This window comes from Hoplias malabaricus, chromosome X1 (assembly GCF_029633855.1).
Source record: "Hoplias malabaricus isolate fHopMal1 chromosome X1, fHopMal1.hap1, whole genome shotgun sequence".
Taxonomy (NCBI): domain Eukaryota; kingdom Metazoa; phylum Chordata; class Actinopteri; order Characiformes; family Erythrinidae; genus Hoplias; species Hoplias malabaricus.
This window is the reverse complement of record NC_089818.1, coordinates 20,915,631-20,939,788: the sequence shown is the minus strand read 5'-3', so window position 1 is coordinate 20,939,788 and position 24,158 is coordinate 20,915,631. Positions and strand designations below refer to the sequence as shown.

Here is a 24,158-nt window from a genome sequence, read left to right as displayed (position 1 = left end):
TGTAAAGTGTATTTAGTGTCCTCTGATGCTTAATGGAAAATTAATTATTTCCATCAGCCTTGGCTTGACCGAGCTGTCCTTACTTAATTTAGTTATGTAACTCGTAAATAAATCTTTCCACAATAAAACAGCATTTCCTAATTAATTAGGACATTTCTCCTAACTGAGATCATTGTTCTCAGAACAGTTAGCACAGTTGTCTTAACTGGATTTATTTTTTTATAGAACAAAGTTATTTAACATTTGACCAGAATATAAGGTGCCTGCATTTTTATAATAAATGTAAAAGAATAAAATAAAAGTTCAAGTCTGATTTTATGTGTGGGACTCAGTAGTAAGTGAGGAGCAGTACTGAGCAGTCTGTAGTTTGAGTCGTAGTCTGAGAGTGGAGGTTTAATTGCCAGTGGTTTTGCACTATTCTTTAAGGCAGCTCTAGTAGGATGTTTACAGGAATGTGAAGGCACTGATGCAATGAAGACAAACTTATTTTTTGGAAGGTTTTATATCTAACTGGAATAACCCACTTTGGGCAGCACGGTGGCGCAGTAGGTAGTGTCGCAGTCACACAGCTTCAGGGGCCTGGAGGTTGTGGGTTTGAATCCTGCTTCGGGTGACTGTCTGTGAGGAGTTGGTGTGTTCTCCCTGTGTCTGTGTGGGTTTCCTCCGGGTGCTCCAGTTTCCTCCCACAGTCCAAAAACATACGTTGGTAGGTGGATTGGTGACTCGAAATTGTCCGCAGGTGTGAGTGTGTGAGTGAATGTGTGTGTGTGTGTCTGTGTTGCCCTGTGAAGGACTGGCGCCCCCTCCAGGGTGTGTTCCCGCCTTGCGTACAATGATTCCAGGTAGGCTCTGGACCCATCGTGACCCTGAACTGGATAAGGGTTACAGATAATGAATGAATGAATAACCCACTTTGCTAATGATTTCCTGATATTGGTTTAAGGGAAATTCTATGGTATTGTGTCATGAAGAGTCATTTGATGTGAAATCATATAACAGTATTTTTATTATAATATACAGTCCATGAATCAACATAAATTTTGAGTTTGAATTTGTAACGTTGCTTTTTGGTGGTGAGTCTGAAGACTTTGGGTCCATTTTGCTTTGAACTGCATTTAACTTGTAGCGTTAGCTGTTTCTGTAAATGTGAGTTTTAAAGTGTCTCTTTCTGTGTGAATGATGTATGCTTGAGCATTTATTTCAGTTGAAGAGGATCTCCTACTTCATGTTTGTTGAAGCGGACATATACAATAACCTATATGCTGTGTTTGCTGGAAGAGGTTGTAAAAAAGGGTGTGGTGGAATGCTCAGGTCATTGAACTGTGTTAAAAGCTTCAGCTGGCTAGCTCTTAATTGCAGATTTGCATGGTACAAATGGCCTTCTGTAATGCACAGCATGATGGGGAGATCTCAGTCCTGGAAGTTAACAGGACATTATAAATGTTTTAGGGATGATGATGATGATGAGGGCAATGAAGATGATACCGGCATCAAGAAACCCAGGAAAACCACATGCGCAGCAATGCATAACTGGACACATAACTCATTACAGACTGGTAATGGACTGTCTTTTATTGACATTTATATTATATTTATGCATCATTATGATTATATGACATTTTGACAGGTGATTGGGTCATATAAGTCATGTGATTCAAATTTGTCCAAACAAAGCTGTATTTAGGAGATTTCTCACTATATATGACAGGAAAGAAAATAATTGGTATCTCCCCTGATTACTGTCATCAGGAGTGGTTGAATGTTGTTAATATAACTTTCATGATGAATGTTTTTTTGTAAATCTAATTTTAAAAATAATAAAAGTATTAAGGTGCGGCATGGTGGTGCAGCAGGTTAGTGTCACAGTCACACAGCTCCAGGGGCCTGGAGGTTGTGGGTTTGATTCCTGTTCCGGGTGACTGGTGAGGAGTGTGGTGTGTTCTCCCTGTGTCTGCATGGGTTTCCTCCGGGTGACTGTCTGTGAGGAGTGTGGTGTGTTCTCCCTGTGTCTGCGTGGGTTTCCTCCTGGTGACTGTCTGTGAGGAGTGTGGTGTGTTCTCCCTGTGTCTGCGTGGGTTTCCTCCGGGTGACTGTCTGTGAGGAGTGTGGTGTGTTCTCCGTGTCTGCGTGGGTTTCCTCCAGGTGACTGTCTGTGAGGAGTGTGGTGTGTTCTCCCTGTGTCTGCGTGGGTTTCTTCCGGGTGACTGTCTGTGAGGAGTGTGGTGTGTTCTCCCTGTGTCTGCTTGGGTTTCCTCTAGGTGCTCCGGTTTCCTCCCACAGTCCAAAAACATACGTTGGTAGGTGGATTGGTGACTCGAAATTGTCCGTAGGTGTGAGTGTGTGAGTGAATGTGTGAGTGTGTGTGTTGCCCTGTGAAGGACTGGCGCCCCCTCCAGGGTGTATTCCGGCCTTGCGCCCAATGATTCCAGGTAGGCTCTGGACCCACCGCGACCCTGAACTGGATAAGGGTTACAGATAATGAATGAATGAATGAATTAATTAATCTTTATAAACTGTTTGTTGTCTTCATTTATCAGAAAGCAACAGACTGCAGAACTATGCAATAGTTAAATACTACCTATCACTTAATATCTGTCACGGTGAGAGGACGAGGAGGCGGACGTAAACACAAGGAATTTATTAACGAACAAATGTAAACAAAACAAACAATGAAAGGATACAAAAGCTAGACTAAACTGAACACAACAAGAAAGAATCATGAACTGATATAGAAACACACAAACATAAGACCAGCACAGAAGCAGATCTCTACACACAACACCAGTCAAAGGAAAACTGAAACATAAGGGTATATAAGCTAGAACACAGACAAGGAACACCTGGGAGGGATCACAGATGGGCAGGACCACAAAGGAGGCACAGGTGGGAACACTGATTATAAAGGCGGGGCTAAAGCAGAGACAGGAACCAAAACAAACAGAGCCATGTGCTAAAGGAGCAAATGATAGACTAGGGAACTCAAAACATAGAAACAGAGCAGGATGTGTGACAATTTCTGATCCAAATTATGTAACTTCTTGTTCAACACTGGTAAACGCTATAAGAAATATCTGTAAATGCTATTAATATAAATATAAGAATTCCAGCCTAAATATGCAGTAGAATTAATGACCTGTCAAACACAGTTAGAGAAAGAGATCTCTTCTCAAATGATAAAGTATATTAGGATATGATGTTAGATAAGTCCAACAATGATCTATTATTTATACAGAATTTAAGTGGAATGTCAATCAAGTTAATCAATATTATATTTATTTTATCAGGATGATACATTTATTTACAGGATAAAAATTTCAGGACACCAGTGTTCTGGTCTTGATTGTCATTATTAATATCAATTATGGGAAGGTTTATATGGTCTTGGTATAATTAGCTACTTTGCTATTAATTTTGGCACAGTACACCTACGGTGCTTTTTAGCTACACAAATTAAATACTACAGTAGTAAAGCACTATTGTTTAAATGTAGTAGATATCTGTGAGGGGGGAAAAACACTAAAATAAAAGGATGAATACAGGGAGTGCAGTTCTTACACTAAAAAACATAATTATGTTGCCAATTGTAAAGCAACATCAACTAAAGCTACAAAGCATGCAACTAAGAGCAGTGTAAAGGACTTAGTATTATTAGAATACTTACTAAAATTAAAATTCAATATGTTTTATAAAGCATGTCAAGTGAGAAGTAAGAAACTGAACATATCCCAACAAATAATTTACATTTACTGTCGTAATTTAACTAAACCGAACTCAAACCCACCTGACTCCAGACGCTCAACATTAGTAGGAGAGGTCAGTGTAGAATGATCTCATTCCCCCTGTTAACACAGCTACTTTACTCAAGCAATTCTCTTCAGGAAGCAAAGAGCCAGCAATAGTGCTTGAGTGGCAAGCAGTCAATCAATACAGGACAAAGTGGGATCTATTGACTGATGTCGATACTTTTTAAGATTGTTCTCCAAAGACCCAGTCCCTGTGACTAACACACACCAGGAAACAATTGTCTTTTATCCATAATTCAGGAGTGGTTAAGTTAAGCTCTTAGACAGAAAGGACGCCATTTTCTATAACCTTACTCCTTTTTCATTGGCCAAGGTTGGGGACTTTAATTGTCCTAAAGTTTCATGTTCATTGGTCATCAAATATGACTGATGGAGAAGCTCTCACTTAATGGTAGACATAATAAAACACATTGATTATAAACAGTGGATAAAAAAACCATTGCAATTGATCCTTTGATAATAAAACAATGCCAGAGGGAATTTGCTCATTCTGCTGAGTCAATTTGTTGGTGTGAAATTAACAAAGAACTTCTCTGTTATATCAGATCCTTAACCCTATTATTAACATGAATAAGAGAATACTATTTATTATTTAACAAGCTGGGCTGTCCAATACAGACGATTAGCATGTATTCTCTCTTCTTACACTAAATTACACCACTGTAGAAAACTAAAAAGAATTAAGCCTTTAATACTTTTATTCATTCATTATCTGTAACCCTTATCCAGTTCAGGGTCGTGGTGGGTCCAGAGCCTACCTGGAATCATTGGGCGCAAGGCGGGAATACACCCTGGAGGGGTGCACCAGTCCTTCACAGGGCAACACACACATTCACTCACATTCTTATTAAGATTAATGTAATTTATTATTTACATATAACAACTTTAATAACGTTGGCAGCACGGTGGCGCAGCAGGTAGTGTCTGTGAGGAGTGTGGTGTGTTCTCCCTGTGTCTGCGTGGGTTTCCTCCGGGTGACTGTCTGTGAGGAGTGTAGTGTGTTCTCCCTGTGTCTGCGTGGGTTTCCTCCGGGTGACTGTCTGTGAGGAGTGTGGTGTGTTCTCCCTGTGTCTGCGTGGGTTTCCTCCAGGTGACTGTCTGTGAGGAGTGTGGTGTGTTCTCCCTGTGTCTGCGTGGGTTTCCTCCAGGTGACTGTCTGTGAGGAGTGTGGTGTGTTCTCCCTGTGTCCGTGTAGGTTTCCTCCGGGTGACTGTCTGTGAGGAGTGTGGTGTGTTCTCCCTGTGTCTGTGTGGGTTTCCTCTGGGTGCTCCAGCTTCCTCCCATGGTCCAAAAACACACGTTGGTAGGTGAATTGGTGACTCATGTGTCCATGGGTGTGAGTGAATTTGTTTGTATGTGTTGCCCTGTGAAGGACTGGCCCCCCCTCCAGGGTGTGTTCCTGCTTTGTGTCCAGTGATTCTGGGTAGGCTCCGCACCCACCGTGACGCTGAACTGGATAAGCACTTACAGACAATGAATGAGTCTTATTTCATGTCATTTGTACCACAGCTGCATTGCTAAATTGAAGGAAAAAAATAGAGCTACACATTTTTAATAAGTCAGTGAAGATGTAGGATTTTGTGTGGCTCTTACCAAATATCTTAAGTTAGTTGCTGAAGAAATGTAACCATTGTTTATTTAGTCAAACCTTTTGAAATTCTATGCATGGTCCTCCTTGAGAGCTTTTGGTTTTGTGCTTTGCTCAATGCTGAAACAGCAGTAGCTTCTGAGTTGGATCAAATCCTTGACTCAGTTTAATCTACCAAATAGAACAAAGTTACAGAGCCAAGTGTATCTATTATTAGTGATGAGGAAGTTATTAGGCACTAAAAGCTAAAGAGACTTTAGATACAGTAGCCTAATTGCATTTGGAAAAAGTGGTGATGCAATTCTGTACCTAAAAGTGGTCTTTAAATGGTTTAAAACATAACACAGAAGCAACTTAAGATAACGTTACTTATTTGTTCCTAATCTAAGCCATTAATTGTTACTTTAAATATACACCTGTTAACCATAACATTAAAACCATCAGCAAGATCCTCTGGTGTCACCAAAGCAGCTGTATGTCCTGTAAGGTTGGAGTCGTGGCTGGATGTTTGTGCCAAATCTCACTGAGTCCTGACACATTTCTATCAGAGCCAGCAGTGACATTTATAGCAATTTGTTCCTCAAAAACTATTTTGTGGCAACATATGTGGGAGCAGACCACAAGCATCACTGAACCTTGGAAACCCATGACCCTTCAGAGGTTGTCTTTCATTGACCACTTTGATACTAAAACAGTGCAGTCTGGGTCCGAGCGCACATGACGAGACCTGCTCTTTTTTGGGGGAGATGCTCTGAACAAGTCTAACAGTCACAATTTAGCTCTGGTCAAATTCTCTGACATCCTTACACTTCCCAGTTTTCTTGCTTGCAGCACACCTCACAAATTGACTGAACGATTGAGTGTTTTATCCCACTTTGCCTGACAGTGGTTTCAATGTTGGCTTCAAAATGTATTTCCCATTGATTGCAAATGATTGCTTCTTTTATGAAGATCCGTGCTGGAAAAATCCCTGATTGATCAATATCTTAGTTAATGTCTAGAGCAGAGGCGATTGCTCTAAGACTGCAAGGGGAGCTCAGCTTCCCCTAAAATGTCAAAAATTAAGTGATCAAATATATTCTGTTGTGTGTACATGTCAGTGAATAAATATGCCCTACAACGCGCTCGACTTTTGTTCAGAATCAGCTTCTTATCACGCGGCTTTCCTGCAGCTTCACGGTGCTTTAAACAGCGTCCACAGAGTTCAATAGCGAAGCAGCGAAGTGCAGCGAAACGAGACGAGTCATTGGATAAATGCTGGGCTTTGTCCCGCCCATCGGACGCTCAGCGTCTCTGGGGGTCTATGGGGCAGCGGGCTGACCTCGGCTGGCCCGGACGCTCAGCTTCTGCCTGATGATTGGATGATCTGTCTGAGGCTGAATCCCTTTTTGATTGACAGCGAAATGAGCGAATCAGCGATCCTTTGGTGTAAAGATCTGTGGGAGCATTACATTTTCATTCTGTTCTGAGTTGAACCAGACTTTCTTAAACCTCTTAGCGGCATTTTCTTTGTTAAAAACGACTAGTGACAAATCGAGCTTCTATTTCTGGTGGGTTTTTTGTAGCTGCTTGTGTTTGGAGACTGACTTCTATCACTCTTTCTGACTTCTATCGCAGTTTCTGTCCAGCGGGTGCTGCTGAGCCCCTCCACCGTCACAAAGCACTCACAGGCGGACACACTTCACATGGGCCAAGGCCGTTTAAGCCTAGCTCTGCTGGCCATTGACAGGACACTAGTCAAGTCCCTGGAAAAGACGCCTTGTTGGTACGACAGGGTCACAGATCTTTTTCTTGGGTAGAATTTACGTATAAATAAACCGACACATTTTATGATGTAGGCCGAAATTGAGCTTCCCCTCCTTGAAAGACCAGCATCTGCCACTGGTCTAGAGTAAATGAAATGCGGTGCTTTTTAAACTTGCTATATTTCGACCTGTTTTATTTCATGATTTCATGACAGATTGAGAGAAGGGAGAGATGGATGTGTCCATTATTTATAGGGAATATTTGGCTTTAATACACTTATATCAACATTTTACAGGGCCTCCATTTACAGGTCATTTAACAGAACTGGCACCAATTTTGATAGCTTACAAATTAGTCTCCCTGTGTCATATAGGGCCAGTTTCCCGGACACAGATTAAACCTGAATATGCCTAGACTAAACTGAATTTCTAATGGTGATTCACCATCGGCCCTGCAGTGTAGTCAGAGACCGGGCTTAATCCGTGTCTGGGAAAGCAGCCCATCATGTCAGGTCTCTTGAGACTTGTTTAGGGACACTGCTGGAGAACCTTGGTAAAGGTAGACCTGCCATATATGTGACCTATTAAGCCCAAACAAATGGAGGTCAAACTCTCACTTCAGATTAAATGGTCTAAATTGAAGGCCTGTTTCTCAGCCGGTCCATTGTGTTGTAAGCTGAGACAAAGATAGGATAATTGTTTGTCTACATTCTTGGCAAAGTGAATGACTTCCCTTTCGGCTGCTTTTATTTTTTTGACTCTTATAAGCCATTTGAATACTCAACAACAGGCTGATAATCGGAAATGGAAAATGGAAGACGGAAAAATGGCTGTAATGTGGCAGAGAAACTATTTATGTTACATGTTAATTAGACTATCTGAAAATAAATCTGGAAGAAGGCTGCCAACAGGAGTAGCCTTTCTTTGGAAGTTCTCATTTTTAATGAGCCGAAGTTCCTACTGAATGCTAGCGCTACCCAATTCCCTTTTCCCTACCCGTTTTAAGACAAACCCCGCCCCCCGGGCGCTGTGATTGGTTTGTACAATATAGCCATATACCATATATAGCCATATATACACTATAACTGACTACTGGTTTATCAGTAATTCTACAGTTGGGTGTTTAGCCCTTATCATTCTTAAAAATGATTTGCTTTTATATGAAAGTATTTTCAAACTAAAATCACAATTTAAGGAAACATTCATTTAATAAATCTCAGCACCAATATCTTATTTTACAATACGTTATTGTTAACAATCACTTAAAGACTCCTTTAAAATGAAGTGTTTTTTAATAGAATGAGTGCTGTATTCCAAAAAAACTCTCAAACTGGAAAAATATAAACAGACAGGACTTTTTATGTGATAAACCTAACCCTGTCAACTTGCCAGGGACATTTAAATTGAAGCCAAGTAGTGGAGGGGTAAGCACTGAGAGAGTCAGGGACTATTGGCATATTCAGATCCATGCGTGCTCAATGAAGACAAAGTGTGCTTTGTGTGCTGTCAGGTTTACATTGTTTACATTGTTTTCAAGTGGAGCAGTGTATTTGAGGGGAAACAAATGACTGTAGTTTGCACGTGGCTGAAGTTGTTTGTAAGATGTCGCTCACAGCAGGAATAGAGCAATACTAACCCTTATCTCAGTTCATGATTTTCAACGTTTAGAGTATATTCCAGATGCCTTTGCCATGAGGAGAGAGAGAGAGAGAGAGAGAGAGAGAGAGAGAGAGAGAGAGAGAGAGAGCATTGGATTGAGTTTTTTTTATAGACACTGGGGATTAATAAACATATTAGACCAGTCTACATCATGCAAACAGACTGGAGATCTAGCAACTGGTGAGGAAACATCTTCTATATTTTATTTAAATAAAAAAACACACATTTTTTTCCCTTCAAACGTCACCTTTAACTCACTAATGGATTTTGGACTAGAAAATATTGAACTGTGATCAAATATATATTTAAAATTGAATACATGAAATAAACCTTTGTAAAGCTATTAGAGGAAACACTAACTCAAGTGAAAAAGAAATACTGATTTGTTTCAGAGTGCATTAGAGTTAGATATTTTAAGAATGGACGCTGAAATGTTTTAGTCGCAGGTTTCACCGGAAAACGGGTGGGGGGAAAAATCGCGGAGTCAGAGTTGAACGCGCTTCTTCTCATTGGTTGTGAGGAGAATGGCGTATGAGCTGTTTTGTTATTGCCCCTCAGTGGGCTCTCAGGCAGTCTCTTGGAGTTTGTTACAGAAGAGCGAAGGAAATTTGCCTTTTAGAAGCCTTTTCTTTTAACGTTGTGATGTAAAACACGATATTTATTCAAGCCTCGAAAGAAAGTGAACTTTTATTGGTTTTATCAGTGGGCAGCGCATCTGAGGAGGAGCCGTTGCCAGAAAAAGTCGGTTGACCGTTAATTTTGAATCCGTCCTCGCCGGTGATAAACGAGAAAAAAAAAAGTCTTTTTCAGCTCTTACCACAAAATGTCAGCGATAAAGTAGTCATTCTTATTTACTGGAAATGAGATGGAAAATGGGGAAATAGCCAAAATGTAAATAGAAAACACTGAGAGACTCATGTAGCGCGATGTCGGCTTGTTCCAGGAGAGAACGAAAACGACCGTTTTCTCTATCTGTAACTAAGCGGATAGCAGGTTCCTGAGTTTTTGACGTTGTGAGGGAATCCGGGCCATGGCGAGTGAGGTTGTGTGTGGGCTCATCTTCAGACTTATGCTGCCATTTTGCCTGGCGGCAGGTGAGTATAAAAAATCCTCACATCCAAATACCTTAACTGAGGACTTATTGAGGCGTTTTATTTGAATTTTACCTCATAACCTCGTGCTTTAAAGTTTCTGTGTCAGTGAGTGAGCGCGGACAAGTTGAGGTCCTTGAGGGAATACTCTAGAAACCTGTGGTAGAACCTGATACCCATACATTTTCTAACGGGAATTGACACAAGGGCTGCTTTAAGAGAAAAATTATCGCCTATACTCAACACAAATGTGTAATATACTTTATTCGAGAGTGTACATTCATGACTCTAATATAATAATATTTTATACAATATATTTAAAGTGGAAGACAGTTAGACAGCTACATTCGTTTAATTAGTGTGGGAGTAATATATCACTACGCACTGAATCAAATAGTTACTTAAACAGTACTTTCAGTGAGTTCCATTTAAAACGCACGAAATGCCTTTTGAGCCAGTCACAGGTCATCTGCTTAACCATTAGGTTCCTTTAAATTGTTTTTTCAATTCATAAGGGAAACAGAGGAAGTTACTAATGGAAAAGATTACCTAAACATACTGGTTCTTAGGTTTTCTTTTGTTTCTTTAACTTTCCAGCAGAAAAATAACTGACAAAATACATGTGAAGTAAAATATCATTGTGCTCACTTTGTAAGTATCTTACATTCTGAGTTTCAGAGTCCTACATGTGGAGTTCAGAATCAGGTGGCAGTTTTTTGGTGAAATCTTTTGAGCCATGTACGCAGGCTGTGTGTGTTTGGACTGTAATCATACACTCCCTTAAAGCTAAGTACTGAGAGAAAATGTGGTTGTTTAAATGACTAATTAAGGCCACTGGAGTTAATGATTCAGTTATAAAAATGCTTTTTTTTTTAATGTTATTTTGTAAAAACATACTTTGACAAAGACTTACATGACAAAAGAAAGAAAGAAAAGGTGTCCTATGATAAGTGACAACATAGTACATCACTTGTGTTCCTTATTTGATAATATTACATAGTTAAAAATGACATACTTAAAAAGAATGCTTAATTCACAATATCATAATTTACCATATTTTTGCCAATAGTTATGTTGATGTGGTGTATTTGATTACTTTGAAACGGTATACACATTTGAATCAAGTAAATGTTAAAACTAACCTTGTTTCATTGTGTTCTTTCAAACAGAATATACACAAGTTCATGTCCAGAAATCTCACAGGGTGTTTTCAGGCACATTCAGTCTTTAACAGTAGACAGATTTCATCACTGCCAGTATTCATCTCTGACAAAAAGCAAAATGGAAATCTTGAGCACGTTGCCAACACAGTTATTGAACTAGACTCAAGATATTGCGCGTTGTGTTAATATACGTTCCTGTAATCCATTAGGCATCAAACACAGAGCATTTAATTTTATGTGTAATAAATGACACGATGCCATTTAATTGTACATTTTGAAGGTCTTTATTTAATGTACGTTGGCCACAATTGACCATAATTAAGCCCATGTCACTCATAAGATTGAGACACACTCTCTCATTGTGAGCATGGGGCTTTCTGTAGATAAGACCCACTCAACACCATAGGCCGATAATGTATTGCTTGACAGGTGAAAAATCTGTTCTTTTTCCTCAGAAAGCAATCTCACCAATCTGTGGTGCATCCCCATTAATCGCTGGAAAGTCGCTTTAACCGCATGAATTAATAATGTGGCATCAGAGGAGAGAAAAATTGACTGCCCATTATCGTAAACACACCTTTAATATTTAATGATTTGATTTTTTTTAAAGTGGGGCTGAACAGAGGTCTTTCATAGGAATGTTCCATAGTAAAAAAGAGACAGAGAATCTACATGGATGATGAGTATGAATAGAACACAATGACTTGTGAGATATGGGGCCATTTGTACATTCAGTAGGTGATCTGCTGTTTCGGTGAATCCTTAATGAACATCACTTGCTGTTTGTTTTCACATACGCAGTGTTAAGATCCTCTTATAATGAAAAATATTGTAAGCTGATGGATGCTGTACTTTTTTTTCTACAGTCGTATGCTTTTATTAAATACCATGGGATCTTTTGTAAATACTTAATTTTTAATTGAAAGTAATAGTATGGTGCTGGTTTTACAGCACTGACACTTTAGTTTATATTTAAAACACACTGCTTTTAGCTTGGTATGCAGCTTCTTACATACAGATCTTTACTCTAGGGAGGCATTATTTATATACAGGACTGTTGCACCATAATATATTTCTGTATGATTATTTGTTAGATCTAGACTGCTAACTGCTGACTGGAAAGCTGGATGTTACATGTACTTATACCAGTCTTAATTCACAACTCTGGCCATAGCCCAGTGTCTGCTATAATATGCTACTATGGGATGAGCTTGTTAAATGAAACATACAACACCAAAGTGTCTGGAAAAACAAAGCAGTTAAAATCATCTTCATTGGGTTAAGAAAAACATGTTAAACAAGGACAACTTGGTGCAAGGCAATGAGCATACCTCATGAATTTAAATGATGTAAGTGTAGTGCTCTAGAAATAACAGATCATTTTTGTCAAATCCAGCATTTTATAATAATTTCTTTTGTGATTATATTTTTTTATTATACTTTTTTTCCACACATAACACATGCAAACAAGAAAAAGAAACAAAGACGCACATGTGAGGGAGAAAGCAAAAGGGGGAAACGAGTGAAAGAATGTTATACACTGCATACAATTTCACAAGTCAGCCAATATGTCTTTAACCAAAGCAATAGCTTCGGACCATCTCTCAACCGTTGTAGCCTTAGCATGATGTAGCCTGGCAGTGGCTGGCTTGCTCCAATAAAAGTACATCCAAATAATAATGCAAAAAAACAGAGTTTAAAGTCAAATCCAGCATTTTAATTTATTCATGGGGCTGTATTCTTCAGCATGCAACATTGCTTTCAAATTCAGCTGCATTCATTGTATACATTACATTGCTGAAGGGTTTTTGCTGTAAATTTGCAGCTGTTTTTTTTGCAGCGCTATCATTTCCCATTTATATTTGCTAGGCATGACATCTCAACAACAGTATGCATTGTAGGTTTTAAATGTCTAAATGTTCCTCATGTTGCCTATTTAGCTGAACATTGTTTTAAAGTTCTTATAATTTGTCTGATATACTGTAGCAAGGTCAAAAAAGTTCTTGTTCTATAACAAGGTGTTTGATGTTACCTAAACATTAGAGGTTTAAATGTTTTTAGACCACATAGGTTTGAACACTGCAAACAGCTGCTATGGCTCCCAATTTTTAAAAGACATCTATTATTCCTGAGTCGGGTTGCTGTATCTGTGGCCAAACCAACCGTTTCTAAACTAGACCTAGTGAGGAGAATATATATTTTTATTACTGCTTTTGGGAATTTATAAATGTTTAAATATTTGGCAGGTCTGCATTTGAAAGTATGCTGAAGTGTGAGGGTCTCAAAATACCAGAACTTTCCATTTGTCTAGAGGTACCAACTGATCGATAAAGCAGTGACCAGTATCTGTTTCTTTGATAAATGTAACATATTGGATATGACCTGTGCAGGAAGATGTGTTTAAGGAATCAACACAACTTTAATACATCGGTTCAGTATCTGTGAGCACTTTGGTGTGTGTTTTCCCTGTGTCTGTATGGCTTTCCTCCAGGTACTCCCAGGTCACAGTGGGTCAAGACCCTATACAGAATCATTGGGAACAAGGCAGGAACACACCCTGAATGCAACACCTATCCATCATAGGGCATAAAACACATACACACACACACACACACACACACTATTAAATAGCCAGTTCACTTACCAGCATGTGTTTAGACTGAGGAGCACCCGGAGGAAACCAATGCAATAGTAATTAAAATAAGTTATACAGCATTAAGTAAGAGTTAAGCTTTGGGTTAAAATTAATACCAAATTAAAATCTGCAGAATCTGAAAATGGCAGGAAGAGCTACAAGAGAATGGATACATAAAGGAATTTAAACTTGCAGTATAACTTACTTTAATTAGAGGTGAAATAGTGGGATTGAGGCTATCCTCCAGCTGCCACCATCTGGATGGCAATGCTTCCTAGCCGTTCAAGTACTTGAGAGCCGAGAGGGGATATAGGCTTCTAATTCTGTGGAAGGCTGCTTTAGCACTTGCTTGGCTACCTGTGATTGGATTTGTAACTTCGTAGGATTTGGTCATTTTAAATTCTGTTGAAGTAGTAATAGTTATTTCAGTCATTTTATACACCTACATATAACATACCACATAGTGTTTTTACAAGTTATAATGGTATCGCCCTAGTGTCTTTTATAATAACCATGACTAAAGGTCTGATCAGTGGGATGTCAGCACTGATACGCTGCATAAATTCACAATAACTTAACGCTGCATTAAGCTGCATTGATTCAATCTGCTGAAAGAAATTAATTCACCATATCATAAATATGTACATTGTCTCAATGGCTTCACAAACCTTTTATATGCTGTTATAATAATAACATTAGAAAAAAAGTCTTATAGTTATCATGAAAATAAAGATGAAATTTAAGATTACAGGTATGTCTTGTTTCTAACGTTTGTATATGAATATTTTGGACTGTAAAACATTGATCAATGTTGTTCATATATAGTCATTTTCAAAAATATTGTGTCTGGGCAGTTATAATTAACTTAATTTTAACAGCAGAGATGTGGAGACAGCACAGGTTAGCCAAACATAGAGAGAGAGAGAAAAAAGGGACAGGCCTGTATATAGAAGTAACTGTAAGTCACTGTGAATAGGGATGATAGCATGTGGTACTGTGTAGATAAAGCAATTTGATACGCTGTGAGGAGCTGGTGTTTCTTTGTGTGTTTCTCTCAGTCAGTGTGAATAAGGTACTCTTCAGGTTGGCGTCCAACATGTCCAAACCTTTATTTATTTGTTTCCTCTATCTGCTTTATCCTGTTCATTGTTGTGGTGCGTCAGGAGTCTACCCAGAAGCATTGGCACAAAGCAGGAACCAGGCTTGGGATGGGCTTACTTAGCGTGTAGTGATGGATTTTGTTTGTACTGTGTGACGTTTATCTTGTAAATTGCTCCAATAACGTGCCTTTGTTTGTGAGCCTGGTGTCAGATTTGTTTGTAGTATTGCTGGGCAATTAATTGAAAATGAATTGTCTTTGATAATCTTGTCTATATGAATTATTTTTATTCTGTTATGTCCCCATTGCGTGTTCATGTACTGTCTTTTTAAAATCACGCTACAAAGCTGTAGTCACATGATTCTGCCCCTATCTGCCAAATGGAAGCAACCTAAACACAGAGGCCGATCAAGCGACTCAAGCAGCTAGTACCAATAAAAAACACATTGTCTGTGGTTTGGACGTGCTGTTTTTGACTGTAATTAAGACGACACTGAACAAAAAGAAGTAAATGCAGAGACAAAATGAGAGGAACAAGCTCCCAGCAACATTAATAATCGTTCATTAATCCTAATTGTGGTAAAATGTTAAATTAATCGTCATATCGATTTGCGCTCATATTGCCCAAGACTAGGTTGTAGTGTGGTCCAACTGAAGCAAGTTAATGGTATTACTGACTGCAAATTAACAATCAGTTTAAAAGTGCAGTTCACTTTGAACAGTATGTGTCACTTGAATCACTGTCCCCTTTAAAATATATGACACACACACACTGTATTTGCTCTGGCACCGGCCCTGGCAGAAACCCACCCTGGACAGCCATCACAGGGCACCACATGCTCACACATTCATTCACACAGTCACATTTATGGGCACATAAATGAATAGCTGATTCACCAACCAGCATGTGTTTTTGGATTAAGGAAACAGGAGCACCTAGAGGAAACCCCAACAGACACAGGGAGAACACACCAAACGTCTAATAGATAGTGTCCCAAAGAGGTCACAACCTTACGGAGGGGGACCCACAATCCCAGACTCCTGTAGCTCTGTCTCTTGTACTAAACATTCAGTGTTTTTATTCATAATAATATATTGCTAACAGTAATTTTAATTAGATAATGGTAAGATATCATTTTCATTGCTGTGACACGGGTTTATTTAACTCCTATTATTTTCCTCACCTTTTTCTACAGTTTCTTTAAGGTTGCATTGTAGCAAAGGGCATTACTTTACGTTATCTTAATATAATCGTTGGCTCTGGCTGCTTTATACTCTGTTCCCTTTTCTTGGAAACGCACCAGAGCAATATATTACCTGGCAGAGCCATGAAAGGCTTAATTAACCACAGGTTATGTACTGCAAACCTTAATTGCTGAATTTAGAAACTGTGCAGTATGACTTTGCTGTGTTGATTCTACAGTACACCTCTATTAACCTTTCTATCTTCTTTTCTGTGTCTTCTCTTCAGCATGTCTGTTCAGGTACAATTGTCTCTCGTTGGTGTACCTGATCTACCTCCTGCTCATCCCACTGTTTCCAGAGCCCACAACCAAGACTATGCAGGGTAAGAGCTACTCTATTTTACTACAATTCCAATGCTTACCACAGACCTGCGAAATTGAGGAATTATGTAAAAAGATAGTTGAACTACTTTTAGTACTGTGAATCAATAATAAATGATCACATTATTTTGTCTTCAGACATAATGCAGACATACAATTCACGCTGATATACCTTAAAGATAAACCTCCAAAGCTAAAGTCACTAATATAAAGTCACTTATTGCTAGAAACAGAGTGTGTTCTGCTTTAACCTTCCCTTGAACCGCTCCAGAGCTGCTCCTACCACTGACCTATAGGTATGAACCGGCCAGTAGTATGACGATAGTCTGAGGCATAATCAGTTTAAATCTTGATTTCAGTTTGTGGGCAGGACATTGGAGGCATATATCTAAAACTGCACAGCTGCAGCTTCAGTGAGAGGACTGCTGCGCTCACACTAATCTCAATTCTGGTGAATGTTGTAAATGTGAAGCACTAACTAATGGCCACAATTTATGTTAGGACATATTATATTTCTTAAATGTCTGGTCTGGAGCATTTCTTACTGCTGCTTGGAGACAGTTTACTGGATGAAATCTGAATGGCTTACATCATTTTAAGGGAGATTTATTAATATTTCAATTCAGTAACTGAGTAAACAGACGTGTCATTTAGAGTGGGCTGATGTAAAATAGCTCAGATCTCTTTACATTGTGAGTGATAGACTGTTTACTTTTAATGCATATTAAAATGTCTTATAAAATGTGTTTATATTTAGGGAATGAATACACACATAGTTGTGATATAAGCAGGTGGTTTTTTTGGGGTCTGCCTAAGCCAGTTAATATGGGATAAAACAAGCTGTTCTCATTTTTGTGCTGCACCTTAGGCAGAGTGCAGGCACTTGAGAATTGGCATATAATATGCCCCCTTTAAGAAATGAACTACACTTGTTTAGATTGCTTTTTTTAGCCCATCAGATTGAGTTACTGAAAAAGAACATGATGTACTTATTCCCTATAAAATATTTATGTATGTTTGTCTACACAGAAGACACGCTGATATAATTGCCATTTCATTCATTTCTAATGTATCTCTGTTTGTCACCGTGTCTAGCAAGTTCATGACAGTAATTCTCTAGCTGTGTTTATTCATACTTCTTCTTACCTTTTTGTTTTATTTAACATTTATCTAAGAAGCTTTAGCTTGAAGTTTTTTAGTGTTTTATAGTTACACTAAAGATATAAAGCTCATTAAACTGTAATTATTTAAGAGCTGTCCAGAGTCTGGGAAAGGACACTGCATTGTTCCACTAACATGTTGCCATTTTACCTCCCTTGATTAAAATTTTGTAGCTTTGTTTTGTGAAACCATGGGAAGAACCTCTACACCCAGGTTAAATAAGGACATCAGCTAAGTGTAAAATAAACACAGCAGCTTCATTCATGTCTACCACTCTTTTTCTATTATTATAATTATTATTATTTCAACAGGCTAGGGCAGTGGAGAAAATACACAATGCACACAGCTATGAATGGCAATAATAATCCCCAAGCATAAAAAAGATCATTAGTCCTACATTTGAAGCACTATAGGAATGTAGTCTTAAGTGACTTCTGTAAAGACATAGTGGTCAGAGTGGTCAGAGGAAGGGCAGAGACATTACTGCATTGTGTCTCATAGAACCAGTAGAGAGGGGAAAAGGATGGGAGTTTCTAAAGTGGACCACTTATTTCCTCATAAATAGTTAAAGAGACCTTGGTTCATTGTAAAGGAAATGCACTTCACCATGGTGTTTTTTGAAGTCTCATTATATAATCGCATATATAATCTGGAAACATAACACATTTTCAGATCCATAGAGTATAAAGTTAAGTGTTTGTACTCTGGGGATTTGGAGATACAGCGTGACAGAATACTGAAAATGTCACTTTATAAAATCCCATTATTAAAAGGTTAAATATAGGGGCTGCAGATTGATTAAATAAATTAACTAAATAATTTGTTGCAATAAATCATGATTAATGGCATTGTCTCTTCTTAAGACTGAAGCTTTTATTAATGGATATGTAAACACAATATAAGTATCTATGTGAGATCAACACAATGGAATTTTGTTTATATATATGTCTATTAATAAAAAAATAGAATAAAGTTAAAATGCTAGTACTTCCTTGTATTTTTAGGAAGGAGATAAATGTGTAGTGTAGGGGTGGGCGATGTGGCCCTAAAATAATATCACAACATTTCAGTGTATGTTGGCAATAACGATATACTTGGCGATATGAAAAAAACACTGAAAATAATTTTATTAATTTCAAGAACACACTATTTCAACAAAATAAATGTTATATTAATATTAATTATATTTAAATTAAAATTAATCATTCATTCATTCATTATCTGTAACCGCTTATCCAATTCAGGGTTGCTGTGGGTCCAGAGCCTACCTGGAATCATTGTGTGCAAGGCGGGAATACACCCTGGAGGGGGCGCCAGTCCTTCACAGGGCAACACAGACACACACACACACATTCACTCACACCTTCACTCACACCTACGGACACTTTTGAGTCGCCAATCAACCTACCAGCATGTGTTTTTGGACTGTGGGAGGAAACCGGAGCACCTGGAGGAAACCCATGCGGACACGGGGAGAACACACCACACTCCTCACAGACAGTCACCCGGAGTCTTAAATTAATTAAATTTTACTTTAGTTTATAGTACAAATATAACAATTTCAAACATTCAGAAGAAGCAACAAATTAATGTGTAAACATCTGCTTATTATGTAAACAACTGTAACTTACCAAGATTCTGACATTGTATAAAAAATATTTGAATATTGATATTTTTTACATCCAAACCACCTCCACATGACTGAAGTCAATCCTCTTTTGGAGCAAATATTTGAACACAGAGCAAGTTTCCACCTTACCTGTCACTGTGCCTCAATGACTCACGTAAGGAATGTACGCTATATTTCGTGTAACTGCATGATGTCATTACGTAAACATGACAGAATATCATAATAATAACGATATTGACATTTTCTATCGTTTAAAATTTTTTTCGAAGTGTTCAAGTCCCAGGTAACTGTCTGTGAGGAGTGTGGTGTGTTCTCCCTGTGTCTGCGTGGGTTTCCTCCGGGTGACTGTCTGTGAGGAGTTGGTGTGTTCTCCCTGTGTCTGCGTGGGTTTCCTCTGGGTGACTGTCTGTGAGGAGTGTGGTGTGTTCTCCCTGTGTCTGCATGGGTTTCCTCCGGGTGACTGTCTGTGAGGAGTGTGGTGTGCTATCCCTGTGTCTATGTGGGTTTCCTCCGGGTGACTGTCTGTGAGGAGTATGGTGTGTTCTCCCTGTGTCTGTGTGGGTTTCCTCCGGGTGCTCCAGTTTCCTCCCACAGTCAAAAAACACACGTTGTCAGGTGGATGGGTGACTCAAAAGTGTCCCTAGGTGTGTGTGTGTGTGTGTGTGTTGCCTTGTGAAGGACTGGTGCCCCCTCCAGGGTGTGTTCCAGCCTTGCATCCAGTGATTTCGGGTAGGCTGCAACCCACCACAACCCTGAACTGGATAAGCGCTTACAGACAATGAATGAATGAATGGTACTTTAATGTGAAAAACTTAATTGAAATAATTTACATTTGGTTACTGATGTTACGGTTAGGTGTAAGTAATCATTATTGCTATTAATGTCTGTGACCAACTGTGTGTTTATGTGTGTGTGTGTGTGTGTGAGAGAGAGAGGGAGAGAGAAGAGTAAGTAGAGGGGTTAGTTATGAGATGTAATACATATTTTATCACAAATACAATGTATCTGAGTCCATCTGAACTCAGCGGTAGCCATACAGTGTATACATCGCTAGATAACACTGATAATGTGTCACTAGACTCTGTAAAAAAGAGTGAATTATGAGATGAAGGTCTGACAAAGATTTGGTAAATAATTAGAGTAAAAAAAAAATAATGTGTTAAACTCCCATGTGTGGTAAGGCATTAATTTTGACAGCACGAGTTAAATCATTATATCATTAGGTAGTTAGTATTTATTTGTTTGTTTGTTTTATTATTATTTGTTTTTGCAGTAGCCTGCAGAATAGCGTGATTAGCTTTAATACAGACAAAAAAATTCAGAGTGGATTGCCAGTGGCTGGGTATTTGCACTGAGACAATAGTCTCAGAAATCCTAGATGACAATGGGATGTCCAGGACTAGGCTTAATCCTTGTCTGGGAAACCACCCCTTTAAGTTAAACTGACAAATGCTTAGCATATTTTCACATTACCTAATGCAAACATAGTCACATCATAAATGTTTTATATGTTTTTCCAATTTTTTCTGTTGCCAATTTTTGTTTTGATTAGTTAAATTACAGATGAGTTCATGCTTGCAAATATATACGTTTATTCAGAAAAAACGTTTATTCACTTTACAAATTAGCTGCATTAGGTGTGTTGGGATCAGTAAGGGGTTGATAATGAGCTGATCAGGTGTGTCAGGATCAGTGAGGAGTTAATAAGGTGATATAGCAAGTTGTAATAAGTTGGTCTAATACAAGTTGTAAACTCTGTGATCACACATTTGATCATTAATTAATTTAAAATGTATGTAAGGCACAACTGATGCTAGTACTTCAGATCATATAGTAGTGTGTGTTCAGTAGTTAATGATTTATTAACATTAAATAAGTATATATATTAAAACAATAAACTATCCCGTCATGATGTTTCATACTAGTTTATTGTAAATTATGACATTGCAAAATGCATAGATTAATGGATTTAATTTGATTGTGTGTGTGTGTGTGTGTGTGTGTGTGTGTGTTTGTGTGTTGAAGGGTTATGACAGAAGTTGTATTAGTGTTTCACATCTGTCTGATGAGATGGAACATTCCCCTGAAGGGACATTTTTAAGAATAGGTGCAGTAACCTGTGTTGTAGATAAATAGAGCACACAATGCACACAAACATGAACATATAAACACACACATGACACCTGGCGTATGGGAGCTACTTGTCATACCGTGTCATGAACAGAAAAATAGAAATACAAAGAAACAATAGCCTGGTGTAGATGGATTTGAAAACATTATTATTAGTAATTTAAGCTCTATGAATACACTTGTTTTTCTGATTTACAAAGCTGGTTTTCTATCAGTAGTATTTCACATATTTTTCTATATTTTTACATAACAAAATCAAGGATCATAAGGATCATCATTCATGGTTTAATGAGAAATGCACTGTAATGCACTTTAATGTCTGCTCACGTAATGATGGGACTGAACAGAAACAGTGGAATTATTTTAATTTTTGATTTTATGTAGGTGTTCACATAGGAAAAATCTTCATAATACTCATCTAGTTAAAGGGAACGTCTAGAATTGTGTGGAAGTACAGTTCTAAGCTCTGCGACTTTTAATGTGGGACGTTGTCAAAGACTTGTTTTTATTACTATCTTGAACTATGCATTAAAATACTATGAATACCTTCATATACTCTTGTTTGTTTTATATGGCTTTTATATACTTAAATATGAATTGACTGCTTGCATTTGAATATTTTATATTTTATGCACATTTTTTACAGTTGCTGAAAAGGTATATTTATTTGTATTGATTGGTCAGTAATAGAAATAAAAGATTCTATTCTGTTAATTTAAACAAGTAGTTACATTCTCTAATACATGCAGTGAATACATGCACTCTATTATACGGTAGATGTATTTTGTTCAGTATTATATCCTAAAATGTTTCTAATCATTTTCCCTGTCCTTTTTCACAGTTCTAGATAAACAGGGGAATTTGTGATGCATATTCAATTTTATTGACCATTTATCCTAAAATCAGGACTTCACACATCCAGATATTTCTGCACGTCCACTGTGACTATGTCATTACTGTTTAAAATTGTTACATTGTTAAAATAATTGGTTAAATAACAATTTTCTTTAAAAGGTTGAAAAAGCTTTCAGTTTTTCAGATTCTAGTCTTCCCTCATCACTGGTTATTTTGTTTAATGGGGACAAAAGCAGCAGCATCTGGAGTGGTGTGATGTGGTTTAGGGGTTTAGCAGGGAATTTGGACTGTGTCCTCCTGGCAGTCTATGTTCCCTCAGCCTCATATTAACGAGCATTCTCTAGCCTTTCTCGGACTGCCAACGGCAAACTTAGGAGGAAATTAGCACAAATTGTATTGCTCTCTTGGTTTTATGAAGCCATGACCAGTTTGAGCCAGGTCTGAGTCAGATAAGGTAGGTTAGAAGTGCTAGCAGCCGCTAGCAGGGTCTTTGTCTAAGGTCATGAGGCCTTTGTACATGGATGTGTGGCATCTGTGGTGTAAAGATGGGGCAAAAATGGTTAATCAAATCACATGGGTTTTTGGATTTTCACTTAATTGAGTGGTGCTGGTAGTGTGATATCTTCTTCAAAACTAAGATACATGAGAAAATTGGAATACTGCACCAGGGGTTTTGGATAATTGCATTACACTGACTTGTATTTAAATGTGAAATGGTCCTGTGTAAGAGTTATATTAAAATTTTGATTCAACTCTATGGCTGTTTTTAGTGAGAAAAGAATAAATGATTTTCAGTGGTAAATAAGGGGTGTAACAAATCCACACAGTGAAATTATCATTTTAACACCATTTTACCATCTCTTCAAAAATAGCTGTTGGTGCACCATAAAAACTCATCTGCATCACAGCCACACCTGTTTAAATATATAAACCTGCTCATTTTTTATTTAAACCAGAGTATTTAAACCATGTATACCCTCATGGTATACAGTTCAAATTTCCCACATCCACATAACCATATTTTCTGCTAAACCATAATACGGACGTTCTTCCAAACATTGGAGAAATATCTGACAAGTTGTATTTCCCTGCATATAGTTGTACATTGTATTCCTTTTTTTCTGTTTAAATAGCAGTAGGTTATCGACTGAGTATTTGATGTTGATCTTCTCTGTAATCTTGCAAATCTTTGACCTGATATTGTTTTATTGTTCTACAGGCCATACAGGACGTTTGCTGAAGTCTCTGTGCTTTGCCAGTATGACTTTCCTCCTGTTCCACATCATCTACCAAATCACTGTCAACAGTCTGGTGGCAGGAGATGTTGTCAGGTCTGACTTTAACTGTAAGTTCCACAAGTTTTTCAGTATAATCCTCAATCAGATAAAATGTTTAGCTACAGAAGGATATCCAGTGTAATGTACTTAAACTGCAAAAGTCTTTGCCTTTGTCACGCAGTGGCGATTGCTCTAAGACTGCAAGGGAACCTCAGCTTCCCCTAAAATGTCAAAAAATAAGTGATCAAATATATACTGTTGTGTGTACATGTCATTGAATAAATATGCACTACAACGCGATTAACTTTTGTTCAGAATCAGCTTCTTATCACTGGTAAAGACGCGGCTTTCCTCTCAATCATTCGCGCAGATTCACAGTGTTTTAAACAGTGAGGACGCTGAGCGTCCACAGAGTTCAATAGCGAAGCAGCGAAGGGTGGCGAAACGAGACGAGCCATTGGATAAATGCTGGGCTTTGTCCCACCCATCGGACGCTCAGAGTCTCTGGGGGTCTATGGGGCAGTGGGCTGGCCTGGGCTGGCCCGGACACTCAGCTTCTGCATGATGATTGGATGATCTGTCTGAGGCTGAATCCCTTTTTGATTGACAGCGAAATGAGCGAATCAGCGATCCTTTGGTGTAAAGATCTGTGGGAGCATTACATTTTCATTCTGTTCTGAGTTGAACCAGACTTTCTTAATCCTCTTAGCGGCATTTTCGTTGTTAAAAACGACTAGTGACAAATCGAGCTTCTATT

At 38.3% G+C, this 24,158-nt stretch overlaps 1 protein-coding gene across 1 annotated transcript in view; it reads left to right on the top strand.

Moving 5' to 3' along the window:
- The first annotated feature begins 9,323 nt into the window (after positions 1-9,323).
- Positions 9,324-24,158, top strand: part of LOC136675409 (piezo-type mechanosensitive ion channel component 2-like) — a 75,590-nt gene continuing 60,755 nt past the window's right edge. The window contains exons 1-3 of the mRNA XM_066651941.1: positions 9,324-9,889; positions 16,255-16,350; positions 23,344-23,469. Coding sequence (XP_066508038.1) covers positions 9,826-9,889; positions 16,255-16,350; positions 23,344-23,469 — 286 coding nt within the window. The 5' untranslated portion in view covers positions 9,324-9,825. The remainder of the gene's footprint in view (positions 9,890-16,254; positions 16,351-23,343; positions 23,470-24,158) is intronic.